The 15,228-nt window shown below is 43.3% G+C and overlaps 1 protein-coding gene and 1 long non-coding RNA gene across 2 annotated transcripts; one reads left to right on the forward strand and one right to left on the reverse strand.

The window, feature by feature from the left end:
- Nucleotides 1-7,005: 7,005 nt before the first annotated feature.
- On the forward strand, nucleotides 7,006-9,757 carry LOC147642763 (uncharacterized). The gene is made up of 2 exons (XR_015273038.1): nucleotides 7,006-8,506; nucleotides 8,555-9,757. It is a non-coding gene; the product is annotated as an uncharacterized LOC147642763 (long non-coding RNA).
- A 1,093-nt stretch (nucleotides 9,758-10,850) lies between these two features.
- On the reverse strand, nucleotides 10,851-14,327 carry maca (RNA-binding protein maca). Its single transcript, XM_020962710.2, has 2 exons — nucleotides 14,201-14,327; nucleotides 10,851-14,135 (listed from the first exon to the last, which is right to left on the reverse strand). The coding sequence occupies exon 2, from the start codon at nucleotides 14,113-14,115 to the stop codon at nucleotides 11,038-11,040; it is 3,078 nt and encodes a 1,025-aa protein (XP_020818369.2). The 5' UTR covers nucleotides 14,116-14,135; nucleotides 14,201-14,327; the 3' UTR covers nucleotides 10,851-11,037.
- Between the last annotated feature and the right edge of the window lie 901 nt (nucleotides 14,328-15,228).

A 15,228-nucleotide genomic window follows, 5' to 3' on the forward strand; every position in this document is an offset into this window, starting at 1 on the left:
CCGCACTCCGCTGGCTGCTCAATTTGCTGGTTTATTTTCGAAGCATTCGGGATATTAAAATTGACACTTCATTTGTGTCACTCACTGAGCAGCGGAGTTTTAAGGATTTTAAATGATTTTCCAGCTGCTGTTGGAGCTGCATTGTTGTCGATTGTCATTGATTGTGCAGCAATTTGCATTGAAGAAATCCAGTCACTGCAATCAAAGTGGTGGAGTCCTTGTTGTGGTTAAGGATTTGCCTTAAGCTCTGTTGAGTGCTTCCCACGTCCATCAGGAGAGTGTTAAAACGGTCACTGGATTTTATGGTACGTTAAGTGAAAAAGGGAATTACTATTTGCCAAAGTGCTTACTTAATGAACACTATTTATTGAATATATCTCACTTAAATCTGTATAGCTATTTTTATACCCTTGCAGGGTATTATAATTTCAGTCAGAAGTTTGCAACGCAGTGAAGGAGGCACCTCCGACTATATAAAGTATATATATTCTTGATCAGGATCAACAGCCGAGTCGATCTAGCCATGTCCGTCTGTCCGTCTGTCCTTCTGTCCGTCTGTCCGTCTGTCCGTTTCTACGCAAACTAGTCTCTCAGTTTTGAAGCTATCTGAATGAAACTTTGTAGTTAGCCTTCTATATACTCTCACTCGTATATATGTCGGAACGGGCCCGATCGGACGACTATATCATATAGCTGCCATAGGAATGATCGGAAACTTTTTACAAAAAAATTTTAACATTTTCAGTTTTCAATAGAATTGGATCAAATTTGAGATATAGCCATTTTACTATACTCTACAATTTTGTATAAAATTTTATGAAAATCGGACTACTATATCATGTAGCTCCCATAGGAACGATCGAGAAATTAATACAATTAAATTTATAACCTTTTCAGTTTTCAACTGATTTTCATCAAATTTTAGGTATAGGCATTTAATTTAAGTCTTAAATTTTGTGGTAAATTTCATGAAAATCGGACGACTATATCATATAGGTGCCATACAAACGATCGTTTGATGTGGAGGAAAAATGCAAATCAGTGAATGTAAAACTGCAAATATAATATGTATAGGTGAATGAAATGAAAGCAGGTATTACTTCATTGTTTTTTAACACAAAGATATATAATTTGTATTGTATGGTTTTTTATTCATAGAAGTTCTATCTGCAAGGGTATATAAACTTCGGCGTGCCGAAGTTAGCTTCCTTTCTTGTTTAGTTTATTAATTAACAAAAATCTTAAATTTGAAGTTGATGTTATGGGCATTCTTTGCCCAGACTCTGCTGGTCTCTGCTTTATTTACTTGAACCCCTTTGCAGGCCCAGGAAAGATTTCATTAAGTGCCTGCCGAGAAAGTCCTTTTGGCTGCCCTCGGCAGCATGCAACAAAGGAGCTGCAACAATGCCCCAGCCAACGAAGGTTGCACTTGAAGTCATTCAGCCCACCCGTACTCTGGCAGTGCAAACTTTTTAAGTGAATTTTTGATTAGATCTGGACGAAAGTTTTTTGTCGCACAGTCCAGTAAACGGAGGAGCAGGAGCAGGAGCAGGAGCCGGAGCGGGGACACGGTCATAGATATAGTAGTTGCCTTTCCAACTTAAAGTCGCCAGTTAGCTGCACTCTCTTTTGTAATTTGCGCAAAAGTATATTTATTTGTGCGAAAGGATAATAATAAAATATGCGCTCCAGATAGTGCTGCAGCAGTATTGCAAAGTTGTCCCTGCTCCAGTGTCTGACCCCTGGTAAACCCCTGTCTCTCTCTCCCTCTCTCTCTCACTATCTCTCTCTGTTGCGCCTTAGAAAAGGTAACGAAACTGTACCTACTGCAACTTTTCGCGAACAGTTCACAGTCCGTCTGCCTTTCTCCGCTCTCGTCGGGGTCTCTGCTGAAGTTTTGCGCAAAGTTAATAAAATTATTTGCCACAGACGTTGATAAATATGAAACAAGTCTCTGGCAAATGGCAAATAAATACAGAAACACCAACACGAAATGCCATAGAATGTGGAGCCGGGTTAGACGGAGGCGAGCTTTGTCTCTGCCATAAAATATTTGCCAAAGTTTTTATTGCAATTTTTGTGCAGGTCGCTTCAAGTAATTGCACTTTGGATGAGATGGAGAATGTATAAAAGGAAGTTTATATATATCGATTTTTTTATTTACAATGAGTTGTTTTAGGTTTATTTAATCAATGGTTTGAATACTTATTTTTTAAGGGATTTCTTTTAAACCCACATAAATATATCTCGCTTCTACACCCCTCAATCAGAAACTACCTAAAAGATATTTAGAAAAATGTATAAAAAAAGAAAGCAAATCTTTAAATTGCACAAGCAAGTTCCTGAGTCCCAACCCTTCCGGCAAGGGATATCCCCGACTTTTTGTATATTTTTTTGCTACCATATGCATTCCGTGTAGTTATTATTCATTGTCGTGCTTCGGCAAATATCAAATGGGAGTCCGGCGAGTGGCTGCCGGGGATTCCTTCCTCAAGGATACCCCTGGCTCTGCTCTATCGCTTCCCTTCGTATTTTGTTTTCTCCGTTACTTACATTTTGCACATGTGAGCTAGGGGATGGAGTGGGTGGCATGTGGTTGCTTTATTGGCAACCCCATAACGACATTGGCAAAGAAAAAAAACCATGGAAGGGAAATTTTTAATCGAAACATTTGTAGCGTGAAATTGTCGTTATGTTTGCTCTCCTTTTTTAAGCAGCAATATGTTAGGATTTAAATGCTAAAAAAAAGGAAGAGTATCGAATATTGATTGGTTTTTGCTGTTTCAATAAATTTGAAACTCTTTCGAGCTACCATTTTTGCTGATTTGTGACATTGATGCCCCAGGGAAAGCAGTCATTAGCTGGTCATTAATCATAATTAACCAGGATACGCTTAACCCGCTCTTTCCCCAAAGACGAAATTTTCTTAACTTGGCCAGCAACTTTAAGAGCTAGACGAATCGAAACTGCTGGCCATAAATCTCAATTTTCCACAAATTAGGCGACGATATGCCAAGCAGCCAGGAGCCAGGATCCAGAAAACTTTCGGAAGCTGGACCAGGTAACTGAAAGCCACACATCAAGTCAAACTATAACTCAACTCGGCTCAATTCGATAGTCTCGGCTTCTCTCCCGGTGACATCTGCTCAATTTATCGTTATTTTTGGCCTGGCCAAAACAAAAAATCAATTTACCCTATGATAAAGAACCAACAGAGTCAAAAAAAACAACACACAGAACACACTCCCAAATGAAGACAGCGACCAAATGGGGGGAAAAGGGAAAAGGAAAAACTTTTGAAGCCAGCAAATCGAACTGTTCCCGGCATCGCCACTCAGTTCTCTGGACTCCTGGAGCACTCCAGTGATTTATGCCCTGGAAACTGTTTTTGAAATGTGGCTTCAGACGAGCCTATTCCCCCACCCCACTCCCTGCTCCACTTCTGGCCAAAAGTCAAGAAGGGAACGCCGAACGAGGAACACAAAACTGTCCAAAGTATACAAATTGGCCTGGCATGAGTTATTGATGATCACGGCCATGAAATGAACGACCGCAGCTCCTCGGCCGCCCAACTAACTGGCTGACATTCTGACTGGCCAACTGGCTCAGTGTCCTGGATGTGGGAACAAATGTCTGCCATTTACCAGAAAAAAAGAAGCCAAGTCCTCACTGGGTCCAAGTACTAAATGTGTGGGAGTCGGGCTAATTGTGGAAAAACTTTGATGCCAAGAAAGTCGCGGAAAGAGATCAGTCAGGGGGTCAGATGTTGATAATAAGGTTATTAATATAAATGCAGTTTTAGTTACAATTTAACATAATTTCTGTTTAAACTAAATACTGAAAACTAACCCCTCTGACAGACTGACCTAATTATTCCGAACTAAAGCCCAACTAAGACATAACTCATCCGCTTAGCCCATTAAGGCATATTCCATAAAATATTCATGGGTCGCGTCCCCTTCCCAATTATTACAAGATCATAACTCATGTCCAGGGCAGGTCGTCGGTTATCACGGCGACAAAATCGTGTTATTTAATGTTGTGCTAATTTCTGGCCAAGTCAACAGGACACAAACACACCCAGCCGCCAGGTGAAAGTCGTGACATTTCCGTGTGGTCAGGCCACAGGACGAAGGCTCATTTCTTGGCCATTTCCGTCAAGTGCTGCGTCTGCGGCTGCGGGACACGAACTATTTACAAATGACCAGACATTTAAGCCAAATGCTTCCGGGCTGGCCAGCCTAAATGCCTGAAAATTATGCTGCCTAAACATGAAAGGGCGAAAACACACAAAAATTAACGACAAACAAGGTTATATTTCAGTAGAGCAAAGTCGAACCTTGAATACACTTTGCAGCGTTGTTAATCATCATTAGAAATAGGTTTTAAGTTGTAGAACTTTATAAATTTATATACTTTGATAATCGTATTTCAAAGTTTGTTTTTGTTTAGATAGTTTCTAAAGACAAACCTATCCCTGAAATATGCAAACCCTTCCTTGCAGACCTCTGTAAAAAACGATGAGTTATGTAAACATTCTGGCCAGGCTAGGAACTACCGTTGTGGACAATGGGACTTGGGTGTCACTGTGTCAATTGCCTCGGCTCCTGGGCAGCTGCTGCCCTGCCCAGTTCCCAGGATCGGCTTGAACTTAATTAAGTCACAACCTCGGGGCGACGATACAATTTCACTAATTTCCGTGCAAGGCGACACCAGCAATCAGCGGCAGCGGCGAATGCTAAATGTTTGGCCCACTAACCGGTCACGAGTTAATAAATATTGTCCTTTGGCGCACCCAGTCGAAGCCGGGCAAACAGTGACCCCAAACCACCGAACCGTTCTAGGCGTTAAAAGCCCCGAAATGAATGGTCAATATATGCGAGGGAGGGGAAGGAAATGTGGCGCGGAGCATAAATAATATTTAGGGGTTGCCCCCGTCTAGCGTGTTTGAGCAGCGTTTCCGCTGCGTTTTGTTTTGTTTGCTTTCAATTAACCAAAAACTGGACATGGACATGGACATGGACATCTCCATTTGCCCAGTTGGGTGACAGTCTGGACAGACCGATGGCCGCCGCGAACTGCCTAATTGAGTGGTGGCAGACATAATGTTTTCGGAAACTGGGCAAACTGACGAATGAAAAATGATTGAAAACGTAAACAGATATTTTATTAGCCTGGGAATCAAAACAAGAGAGTGACTGATAGACAATGAAAATTAAGTCATTTAACTTAGCTTAACTTGGTATTAAATGGAAGAATAATTAATAACAAAGAATGACATTTAAATCCAATTCAACATGTTCGTTCCAATTGACTTCAAGTTCACTGCGTAATCCAATTTAAATGAATCTTTCAACAACTGATTATTCAATTTAAAAGTGAAATCTACTGAATTTCCCTCTCTCTTTATTTCTTAAATCAAATTAAAACTAATCGAACTACTTTCACTCCTTACTCATTTCTTCCTTAGAGTCTAATTTAATTGGTAGCCACCATGACTCATCATCGCCTGTCCAACTCTTTCCGGACTCTAATTGGCATGATACCTAATGAATCCTCTTCACTGACAGTTTAATAAGTCGAATGCTGCAAACGAAATGGGATTTATCCGACACTTTCCACCTCATCGCCCTGCCACCGCACTCTCGAGGGGTTTCAATGGCCACTTCTCGGAGCCGTTAAGACAGTCGGTCGGTCAGTTTTCAGTGGTCAGTGGTCCGATAGCTGCCAGCACTTCCGCCCACCGGGGGCTATAGACTTCAAAATCCCCACCCGGAGCACTCTTGAGCTCGTACAATAATCTTGATTTCGTGGTCAATTGAATTCTTAACTTCTCAAAGCCCGACACACAACAGCCAAGGATATCTCGAGGGCGTGTCCCAGGCCATGGATGACAGTGCAAAGGAGCAGAAGCTGGAGCTGGAGCTGAAATGATGGGATACTGGGGATGCTGGGCTGTTGGACGCTTGAGTTGAGCAGTCGGTTGCCAAATTGCGATTACTCAACAACAGAAGAGGCGGCATTGGTGGCTGCTGCTGACTGACCAGAAAGCGATTTGGCCATTGCCTAGTTATTGGCCATTGATTTCTGAAAAATGGGCCAAGCAAGGAGGTGGCCAATTTGTGGGCCAATTTAATGCGTTATGATCTTTATGAGGGAAGCAGCGGCGGAGTCTCCTTAGAGGCTGCCTGCTGTCGATTACTTTCTGAGCCTCTCCACCGAACCGAAGCCGAATCATTTGCCATAACACTTTGCCAATGCCAGCTCAGCGCCACTCTCCGGCTTCCTTTCCCCTTTGGTTTTCCCTCTTGGTTGTAGTAGTTTTTGTTTCGTGTTCGAACATCTTTATGGGTAATTAAAACTTTTGCCCATTTTTGCCTGAAAGTTGGTTTTTGTTTTGCACAATTCCAATTCCAATTCCCCTCCCTTTGCCGAACAAGGGTTTCCTGTGTTCTAGTCAAATTTATTGCCGTTCAATAATACCAATTTTTGGCCTTTCTTTTGGTGGTGATGCCAACAGATGTGTTGGCAAACTATTTCGAACCAGAATAGTTTTTGGAGCACGTTTGTGTTCACACTCGAGTGTTCCACATTATTGAAATTGAAGCGCGGTAATGTGTCTGCAATTTTTGGTCTTCCGGTCTTCCCGTTCCGCACAACTTTTCGGCATTCCGCATTTGGCAAATTATTTTCGCCATCTCTGCGCCTTATCTCTCGGCAAGTTTTGGGTTATTTGTGGGGCCAAACTTTGGCTTCCACCAACTGCAATTTCTCCCCATTGATAAGAAGTGCAAATAATAAGAAGAAACAGGAATAGAAATGGAAAAGGTTAAGGAACTAAGGAACAACATTGTTTCATTTACATTACAAGTAATACTTTGGACTTATTATATACGACCTTTGTTAATTTCGCATAAAAACCTAAATTATCAGCTTAACTTGAAAGCTGAAAGGGAAATCCTTCACATTTGAAAGTATAAATACCAAAAGTTTCAATCTTTTCAGCTCCAGAAGTTCACAGGCAAATCTCCTAACCCTTGGATGAACTCATTGTTGTGCTGAGCAAGAGATTTCCTAGCCAACTCTTAACCCTACCCATTGAACGTTAGACCCGCTGGGAAGCAGCTTTCCTGCATTATCTCCAACTGGAGCACTCGGCCTATCGCAAATTTTCGAGTATTAGCGCTTCGTGGGGAAACTTCCGCTTGTTTGCCAAGCGGCTTAGAAGACGCACAAGAACACACTCGGCCTCATCCCACACTTCCCCCATTCCAGTTGGCAAGACAAATTGCAGATTGGTAGACTCTCCCCCACATCAAATCACTCGCCCAGGACCTTCTCCGTTGTCGGATTCCCCTTCGGGGCACGTGGAACAAAGAGAAAATCCATATTTTATTTTGATTATTTTCCGGCGCCTCGGCAGGTGTCGATTTCGTGTGATTTTTCTTTTGGGTGAAATTAAATTTAGCCCGGTACGAGGGACTCTTCTCCACTCACACCCAAATCAGCGTCAATCAATTTTGGTCGCTTTCGTCAGACAAAAACAAGCAGGCCTTCAGCCTCGGTCTCGGTCTTGGTCTTGGGTCCTCCTTTACACAGAAACCTCCGCCTTTTGTAATGGGAAAAATTATTGAATTTGTCAACGACTGCCGCAGGCTCTGGGTCCAAAAAATGTTGGGTGGTTGCGTAGGCTTAAAGCTCACCGGGACCCAGCATTAAAGATCTGCGAGATTTATGCGACTGTTGTAGGTGTCAGGCAAACAAAATTATGTTTGAAAACGATTTTCCACCTTTGCCGTCATACATCATCGGGGCTACTGCATACAACCCCCGCGACAATGGCAACAAGAGCTGTGGGAAACAACCCTCCAACGTTAACAAATTTCTTTGCGACGTTTTTAAATTTTTTGTTCCGTTTTCATTTTTTTTGTTTACTTCTGTGTTGTAGCTGGGCGAGGAGAGTGGCTAATGTAAATCGCATGTGTGTGTGTATGACCTACGCCTTATTTAGTGAGGCGCCCCTAAGCCCAAGCCAGAGCCGAGTGATTTGTTGACAAAGAAATTTTTTAATAATTCACCAAGCCGGTGGAGTCTGGGAGCGGAAATCTCATTCAGCATAAGTGATGATGTAATTTTCGCTAAAAATTGAAAAAATCTCCACGCAGGCGAGAGCGATTGGGGTCGGTGGAGTGCCGGTAACCCCTCACGTAAAATATGTTGCAACAATATGCTGCTGGATGGAGAGTATGTGTGTGTATGTGTGTGTGTGTGTGTGCCACTGACGATGATGAATGTGGCACGCATGCGTTGCACTGATTTCACTGACGGACTGGCTGACAATCCTGTCACGGCATCATATGGATAATAAGACCCTTCAAAGGTCCTCGCAGGCCACTTAATCATTAAGCAAAGAAGATGGAGTTCAAGTTTATGATGGAGAGAAGTGCCAGGATCACAAGGTGGCAACACATAAGGTAGTATCTCCCAGCAAACTAAGTAAGAGAAAGTTAGTTACTATTTAAATATGTTGTACCCTAATAATTCAATTTTCCAGGTCCCATCTTCGGTTTATTTACTACAACTCAATAAAACCGACATTGTAGGCTAGTGAACCCTGTAATGGTCATCCGTTACAAGACCTGGAGTGTTCAGGTCCGAGGACCCCATGGCCAAGAAGCTCATTGATGACTCAATGCCCTCCTCAGGGGAGTATAAACTCTCCTTGGACTCAATTCCTTCTTCCCCATAAAATGATAGTCGGAAGCTGGGCAACTTTTAATGCCGACTGTCGATGGTCATGTGCATAGCTCATTAGTTTTTGCCTAATTTGAAAGGCAGGCGCTCGGTTCGGCTTGACTTGGTTGCTCTCCCCTCCTCGGCCTAATGGAATTCAATCAATTTCCATTTATTTCGATAGCGAAAGTCGCACCACCATCGAGCAAATGGAGGAGGTACTGGAGCGGGATCTGAAAAATTTCTTAATTATCCTGACGTGACGCTTGTGGGCGGCTCGCTTGACAAGCTTTTTAGCTCCCGCCGCCATTTTCTCCCTTGTCAATTTTGTGGGCAGTCTGTTTTCTTAATGTTTGTGGACAAAGCAAGACAAATGGGTCTTGATACTGAATTACTAGGGAAAAATGGTCGAGGGAAATGCTTTGAACAAGAGAAAAACGAAGCCTGGATTTATTTTCTTGCCCTAAAACTTTAAAATGTTGACTATAAATATATGCTCGACAATAATCCCCATTGAAAACAATATGCCACCAAATGTCAATACAACAATACATGAAGTAAATGTGAAAATCCTCGAAACATTTTCCGCCAGAGTAACCAAAACGGGGCAAATAAGTAAGGAAATGATAAAAAGCTTATTATAATCTGCTTATCATAGGCCTGCAGCCCTTTTTTCTACATTGACTCCTCTTTTCCCGCAGAGGAAGAGCAGGCGAAGGATTTCCAAAGAAAAATGAATTTAAAATGCTAAACAAAGGAAAGTGTAAATTTGATTTCCACAAAATAAATTAAGAGAAGAAACTAAATTCGGAAAGGCAAAGTTTATATACCCTAGCAGTTTGCAATTGAATTATAGGATCGTATCGGTAATCTATCATTGAATCGTTGTTTATCAATATGTTTATATGACAATTCTTACGAAAAATCAAAGTTTAAAAAACTCCTAACTAAGCCAAAATGTAATGCTAATTTTTATTAGGTTAATAATTCTACATACATTTTAAAAAATATTACAATTTTTGATCAATTTTATATTTTTGCCGGACATTGCTACATTGAATCGTCTGTTTATTCTTATCTATAATATATATGATTTATAGGGTCGGAAATTACTCCTTCACTTCGTTACAAGCTTCTGTTTAAAATTATAATACCCTTCAAAGGTATTAATATATATAGAGACGAAATTGAATTGTTCCTAGGTTTTAGTTGTTATTGTGGTTTTGCTTTTTTTATAAACCAATTACATATTTTTAAACATACGTCTACATATGTCCTCTGTTCTTTATAAACTCTACTCTACTGATTTTTAATACGCTTAGGCTTCAACAGGCACAAACGTTTATTGTAAAAATGTTTAGTTAAAAATCAGTGCTAAGGGAATTGATTTTGATAATAAATTAAGCAAGCTACAAATAAATAAAATACATATAAAATAATTCCTGTCAGAGCTGTGCATTTTATGCCAACTGAAGATTATGCAAGACCCATTTATACTTGGGCTTTAAACTGCATACTGCCCTTGGCTCGGGTAGAGTCCTTGTAAGGCAAAGGGAAGTCAACGAAATCTGTGAGTTAAATCTGAAAGGGGGCGACATGGGGAAACAAGAGCAGTAGGAGCTCCCAGCCAAAAAAGGGGAATTCGACCAAGAAACCGAAAGAGATACCACAACCGAGATGCAGCGGCAACTGTGCGCCTCAATTATAATGAGAAAAGCAAACGAATTGGAAATAATTTTCAATTCACTTGTTTCCCACCTACTTTCGTTGGCCATCCAGGCCACGATCTCCAAATGTTTATGCGCCCTTTGTTTCATTATTTATTTGACTCGCAAAGCTTTTGCCTGCATTCCACCGAAATCAGAACCAGAAAGCGACTGGGATGCACCTTTTTTTTGGCCAACTGGCAGCCCCTGGGTCAGCTGAGGGTGCCTCCAGATTGATAAAGCTGTTAATCCATTTTCGAACCGAGGAGGGATCTCATGGGTCCGTAGGAGTATCTTGTTTGCAGACGATAAGCCAAGCTCCTGCGGCCATATAATGAATTATTTATGTAAGCCCAAAAACAGAGGCCCCAGAAATGCATAACCGAATGAATGTGTTAATGCAGAAAATAATTGGTGTGGACTTCCTAAAGGAAGCTGTGTCCATGTCTTTATTCGGTATTAACACAATATTCACACCTTGAATGGCAGATCTTTAAATGAAAGAAAAGGAAATTCTGTTGAATTAGGTGATACAATATTCAATATTTAAAATGTGCTTGTATGCAAAGCTTAACAAGAGTGTGTAAACAACGTGCATTCAAACGTCTTCTTCCTCAAATGGATCAACATATCCGCAAGCAATTTGCTCGATCTCTGCGTCCGCTTGGTCACGTTTGGCGGCCTGCTGAGTCTCTCCATCCATGCGGCGCTGTTGGATCTTTGGATCCATCTGACGCTGCTGAGTGTCTGCCTTCATCCGGCTCTTCTGGATCTTTGGATCCATCGGGCGCTTCTGGATCTTTGGATCCATTGAGCGCTGCTGAATCTCTGTATCCATGCGGCGCTTCTGGATCTTTGTGTCCTTGCGACGCTGCTGGATCTTTGGATCCAACTGGCGCTGCTGACTCTCTGCCTCCATGTGGCTCTGCTGTATCTTTGGATCACTGCGACGCTGCTGAAACTCTGCATCCATGCGGCGCTGCTTTGGATCCATCTGGCGCTGCTGAGTCTCTGGATCCATCTGGCGCTTCTGGACCTTTGGCTCCATGTAACTCTTATCCGGCATCGGAAAAAGAAATGCATCTTCATTGCGCTTGGCGGTTTGCTGGATCTCTGGCTCTATCGGGCGATTGATGGACCCCGGATACAGATTTGACACTTGACCACGGTTGACGGCCTGCTGCATCTCTGCCTCCATGTGGCGCTGGTGGATCTTTGGATCCACGTGGCGCTGCTGGATCTCTGCATCGATGTTGCGCTGCTGAATATCAGGGTTCATCTGGCGCTGGTGGATCTTTGGATCCATCGGGCGCTGCTGAATCTCTGGATTCATCTGCCGCTGCTGAGTCTCTGCCTCCATGTGGCGCAGGTGGATCTCTGCCTCCATGCGGCGCTGGTGGATTTTTGGATCCATTTGGCGCTGCTGGATCTCTGCATCCATGTTGCGCTGCTGAATATTAGGGTACATCTGCCGGTGGTGGATCTTTGGATCCATCTGACGCTGCTGAATCTCTGCATCCATGTTGCGCTGCTGAATATCAGGGTTCATCTGGCGCTGGTGGATCTTTGGATCCATGTGGCGCTGCTGAATCTCTGCCTCCATGCGGCGCTGGTGGATCTCTACCTCCATGTGGCGCTGGTGGATTTTTGGATCCATCTGGTGCTGCAGGATCTCTGCATCCATGTTGCGCTGCTGAATATTAGGGTACATCTGGCGCTGGTGGATCTTTGGATCCATCTGACGCTGCTGAATCTCTGGATTCATCTGGCGCTGCTGAATCTCTGCATCCATGTTGAGCTGCTGAATATCAGGGTTCATCTGGCGCTGGTGGATCTTTGGATCCATGTGGCGCTGCTGAATCTCTGCCTCCATGCGGCGCAGGTGGATCTTTGGATCCATCTGACGCTGCTGAGTCTCTGCCTCCATGTGGCGCTGGTGGATCATTGGATCCATCTGGCGCTGCTGAATCTCTGGATTCATCTGGCGCTGGTGGATCTCTGCCTCCATGTGGCGCTGGTGGATCTTTGAATCCATCTGACGCTGTTGACTCCCTGCCTCCATGTGGCGCTGGTGGATCTTTGGATCCATCGGGCACTGCTGAATCTCTGGATTCATCTGGCGCTGGTGGATCTCTGCCTCCATGTGGCGCTGGTGGATCTTTGAATCCATCTGACGCTGCTGAGTCTCTGCCTCCATGTGGCGCTGGTGGATCTCTGCCTCCATGTGGCGCTGGTGGATCATTGGATCCATCTGGCGCTTCTGAATCTCTGGATTTATCTGACGCTGCTGAATCTCTGTCTCCATGTGGGGCTGGTGGATCTTTGGATCCATCTGACGCTGCTGAATCTCTGCCTCCATGTGGCGCTGGTGGATCTTTGGATCCATGTGGCGCTGCTGAATCTCTGCCTCCATGCGGCGCTGGTGGATCTCTGGATTCATCTGGCGCTGGTGGATCTCTGCCTCCATGTGGCGCTGGTGGATCATTGGATCCATCTGGCGTTTCTGAATCTCTGGATTCATCTGCCGCTGCTGAGCCTCTGCCTCCATGTGACGCTGCTGAATCTCTGCATCCATCTGGCGCTGCTGAATCCTTGGCTCCATGTATCTCTGGTCCGAATTTGGGAATAGATATGCCTCCTTACTGCGCATGGCGGTTTGCTCGATTTCTGGCTCCATCGGGCGATTGATCAACCCGGGATAAACACTTGACACTTGATCACGGTGGACGGCCTGCTGGTTTCCTGCATCCATGTTGGGCTGCTGGATCCTTGGATTCATATGGCGCTCCTCAATCTCCGCCCCCATGTAGCGTTGCTGGATTTTAGAATCCATCTGGCGCTGCTGCAATTTTGGCTCCATGTAACGGTTGTCTGGCAGCGGAGATCGATATGCAGCTTCACTGCGCTGACCGATTGGATCCATCGAGCGATTGATGGGATGGGGAAAAAGCGATGGGTCCCGATTGCTCTTGGAAGCCTTCTGGGCTTCTGGGTCTATATGGCGATTGGTGAGGACAGGGGACCCCTTGTTGGGATTGGAAGCGGTCCTCTCATGCCTAGTTTGTTTCGTTGAATACTTGACCGAAATGGACTGCACAGCGTCTTTAAAGTGATAATTGTCCAAGGCTTTCAGGGCCATCTCAGCAGCTAGGCGCTGATCGAAGCGCACAAATCCTGAACAGCGCGACCTCCCAGACTGCTTGCAACGTAAGACCTTCACCTCGGTGATGGTTCCATAGCATCCGAACAGCGTGGCCAGCTTGCTCTCATCCACATCGGGTGGCAGAAACGTCACAAACAAGTTAGTGTTAAGGGTGTCCTCGGTCCGGGGCTTGGCAAAGGTCACTTTAAGGGATTTGCCTCGGATCTCGTATCCATTGAACTTCGCCTGGGCGATCCTTGCGGCGCTTGCGCTTTCAAACTCCACGAATCCGTATCCGAGGCTTTTTTTTAAATGCTTTTCCCGGACAATCTTACGCTTTACGATTTTCCCTGCCTTGGAAAAAATATCGAACAACTCGTCTTCCGTCATATCAATAGGGAGATAATTAATAAGAAGGTTAGAAATGTCAACGTCGGGCACGGACTCCATCGCCTCATCGACCTTTTCCTCAGTTTGGGCTTCTGGAACCAACCAGGATGTGTTGGTGCTGTTGAAGACTTTCGGATACTGCATGGTGTTGGTGCACGATCTCGCTTTTAAATTAAGTAAAATAATAAGAAAATAAATTTAAAATAGTGAAAAAAAAGAACCGACTTACATGTTAGGAGAACGAGATAAGAAAGAATTTCCGAACAAAGCTTTTGCAAAGTCACGTTTCAGTGAATAATCGAATAGTCGAAATATCGAAAGTACTACGCTGAAGAACATATCACATATCAAATGAGATTACTTTTAGCTTTATCCAACACTTTTGTTTGTATTTGGAGGTTATGAAATGTTTCGGTTTCTATTTTTGTGGTATTTTAATATAAGAATGAAATTCTGTATCGAATAATTATGTTCATTTGTGTTATCACCAGTAAAAATTTAAGATTTTTTGCACAAACCTTGTGCTAAGTCACGTTTCAGTGAATAATCGAATAGTCGAAATATCGAAATTACAACGCTGAACAAAATATCGCATCATATACGGTTATTTTAGGCTTTATCCAACACTTTTGTTTGTATTCAGAGGTTATGAAATGTTTCATTTCCTTTTTTTGGGGTATTTTAATATAAATATAATATATAATCTTCGACAAATTATTTCAATGAATTTAATGTAAAGAAATCCACTTGGAACTCGGTCAGTTTCCCAATTTACAGTGCCATCGCTGATTTGGCTTTAAAGTTGGCGTGCCAAAACAAAATGAAACCCTTTTCGTGCCCAAGGTGAAATGTTTTCCAGCTGTTTATTTATTTGTTTGCTGATTATGGAATTCCAGCACTGAAGGTGGGATAACTGCATTGGGGAATGTGTAAATTGGGCAGGTGCAAATTAAATTGGTAGCTGTCTTGGTCCAGGACCTATTGATTATACATACATACTTTTGGGTTGATACCCAATCGAATAGCCTTTGGAGGAGGCACGGGCAAAGAAAACTTGTTCATTATTTTTCTCTTTTTGTTTTATTTAGCTTCATATTAATTAATTTCCATTTCCGTTTTGTTATCTTGGCTACGCCGATTTTTACCTTCATGCTGACTAGACAATTAATCAAGTTTAATTACTCAAACGTTGCGGGGAGAAGGACGGCGGGACTTGGCGCACCCACCAGGTCCTTATCCGCCAGTCCGCCAGTCGAG

Source organism: Drosophila serrata, unplaced genomic scaffold (assembly GCF_035046125.1).
Source record: "Drosophila serrata isolate PLE 108 unplaced genomic scaffold, ASM3504612v1 contig_360, whole genome shotgun sequence".
Classification (NCBI taxonomy): domain Eukaryota; kingdom Metazoa; phylum Arthropoda; class Insecta; order Diptera; family Drosophilidae; genus Drosophila; species Drosophila serrata.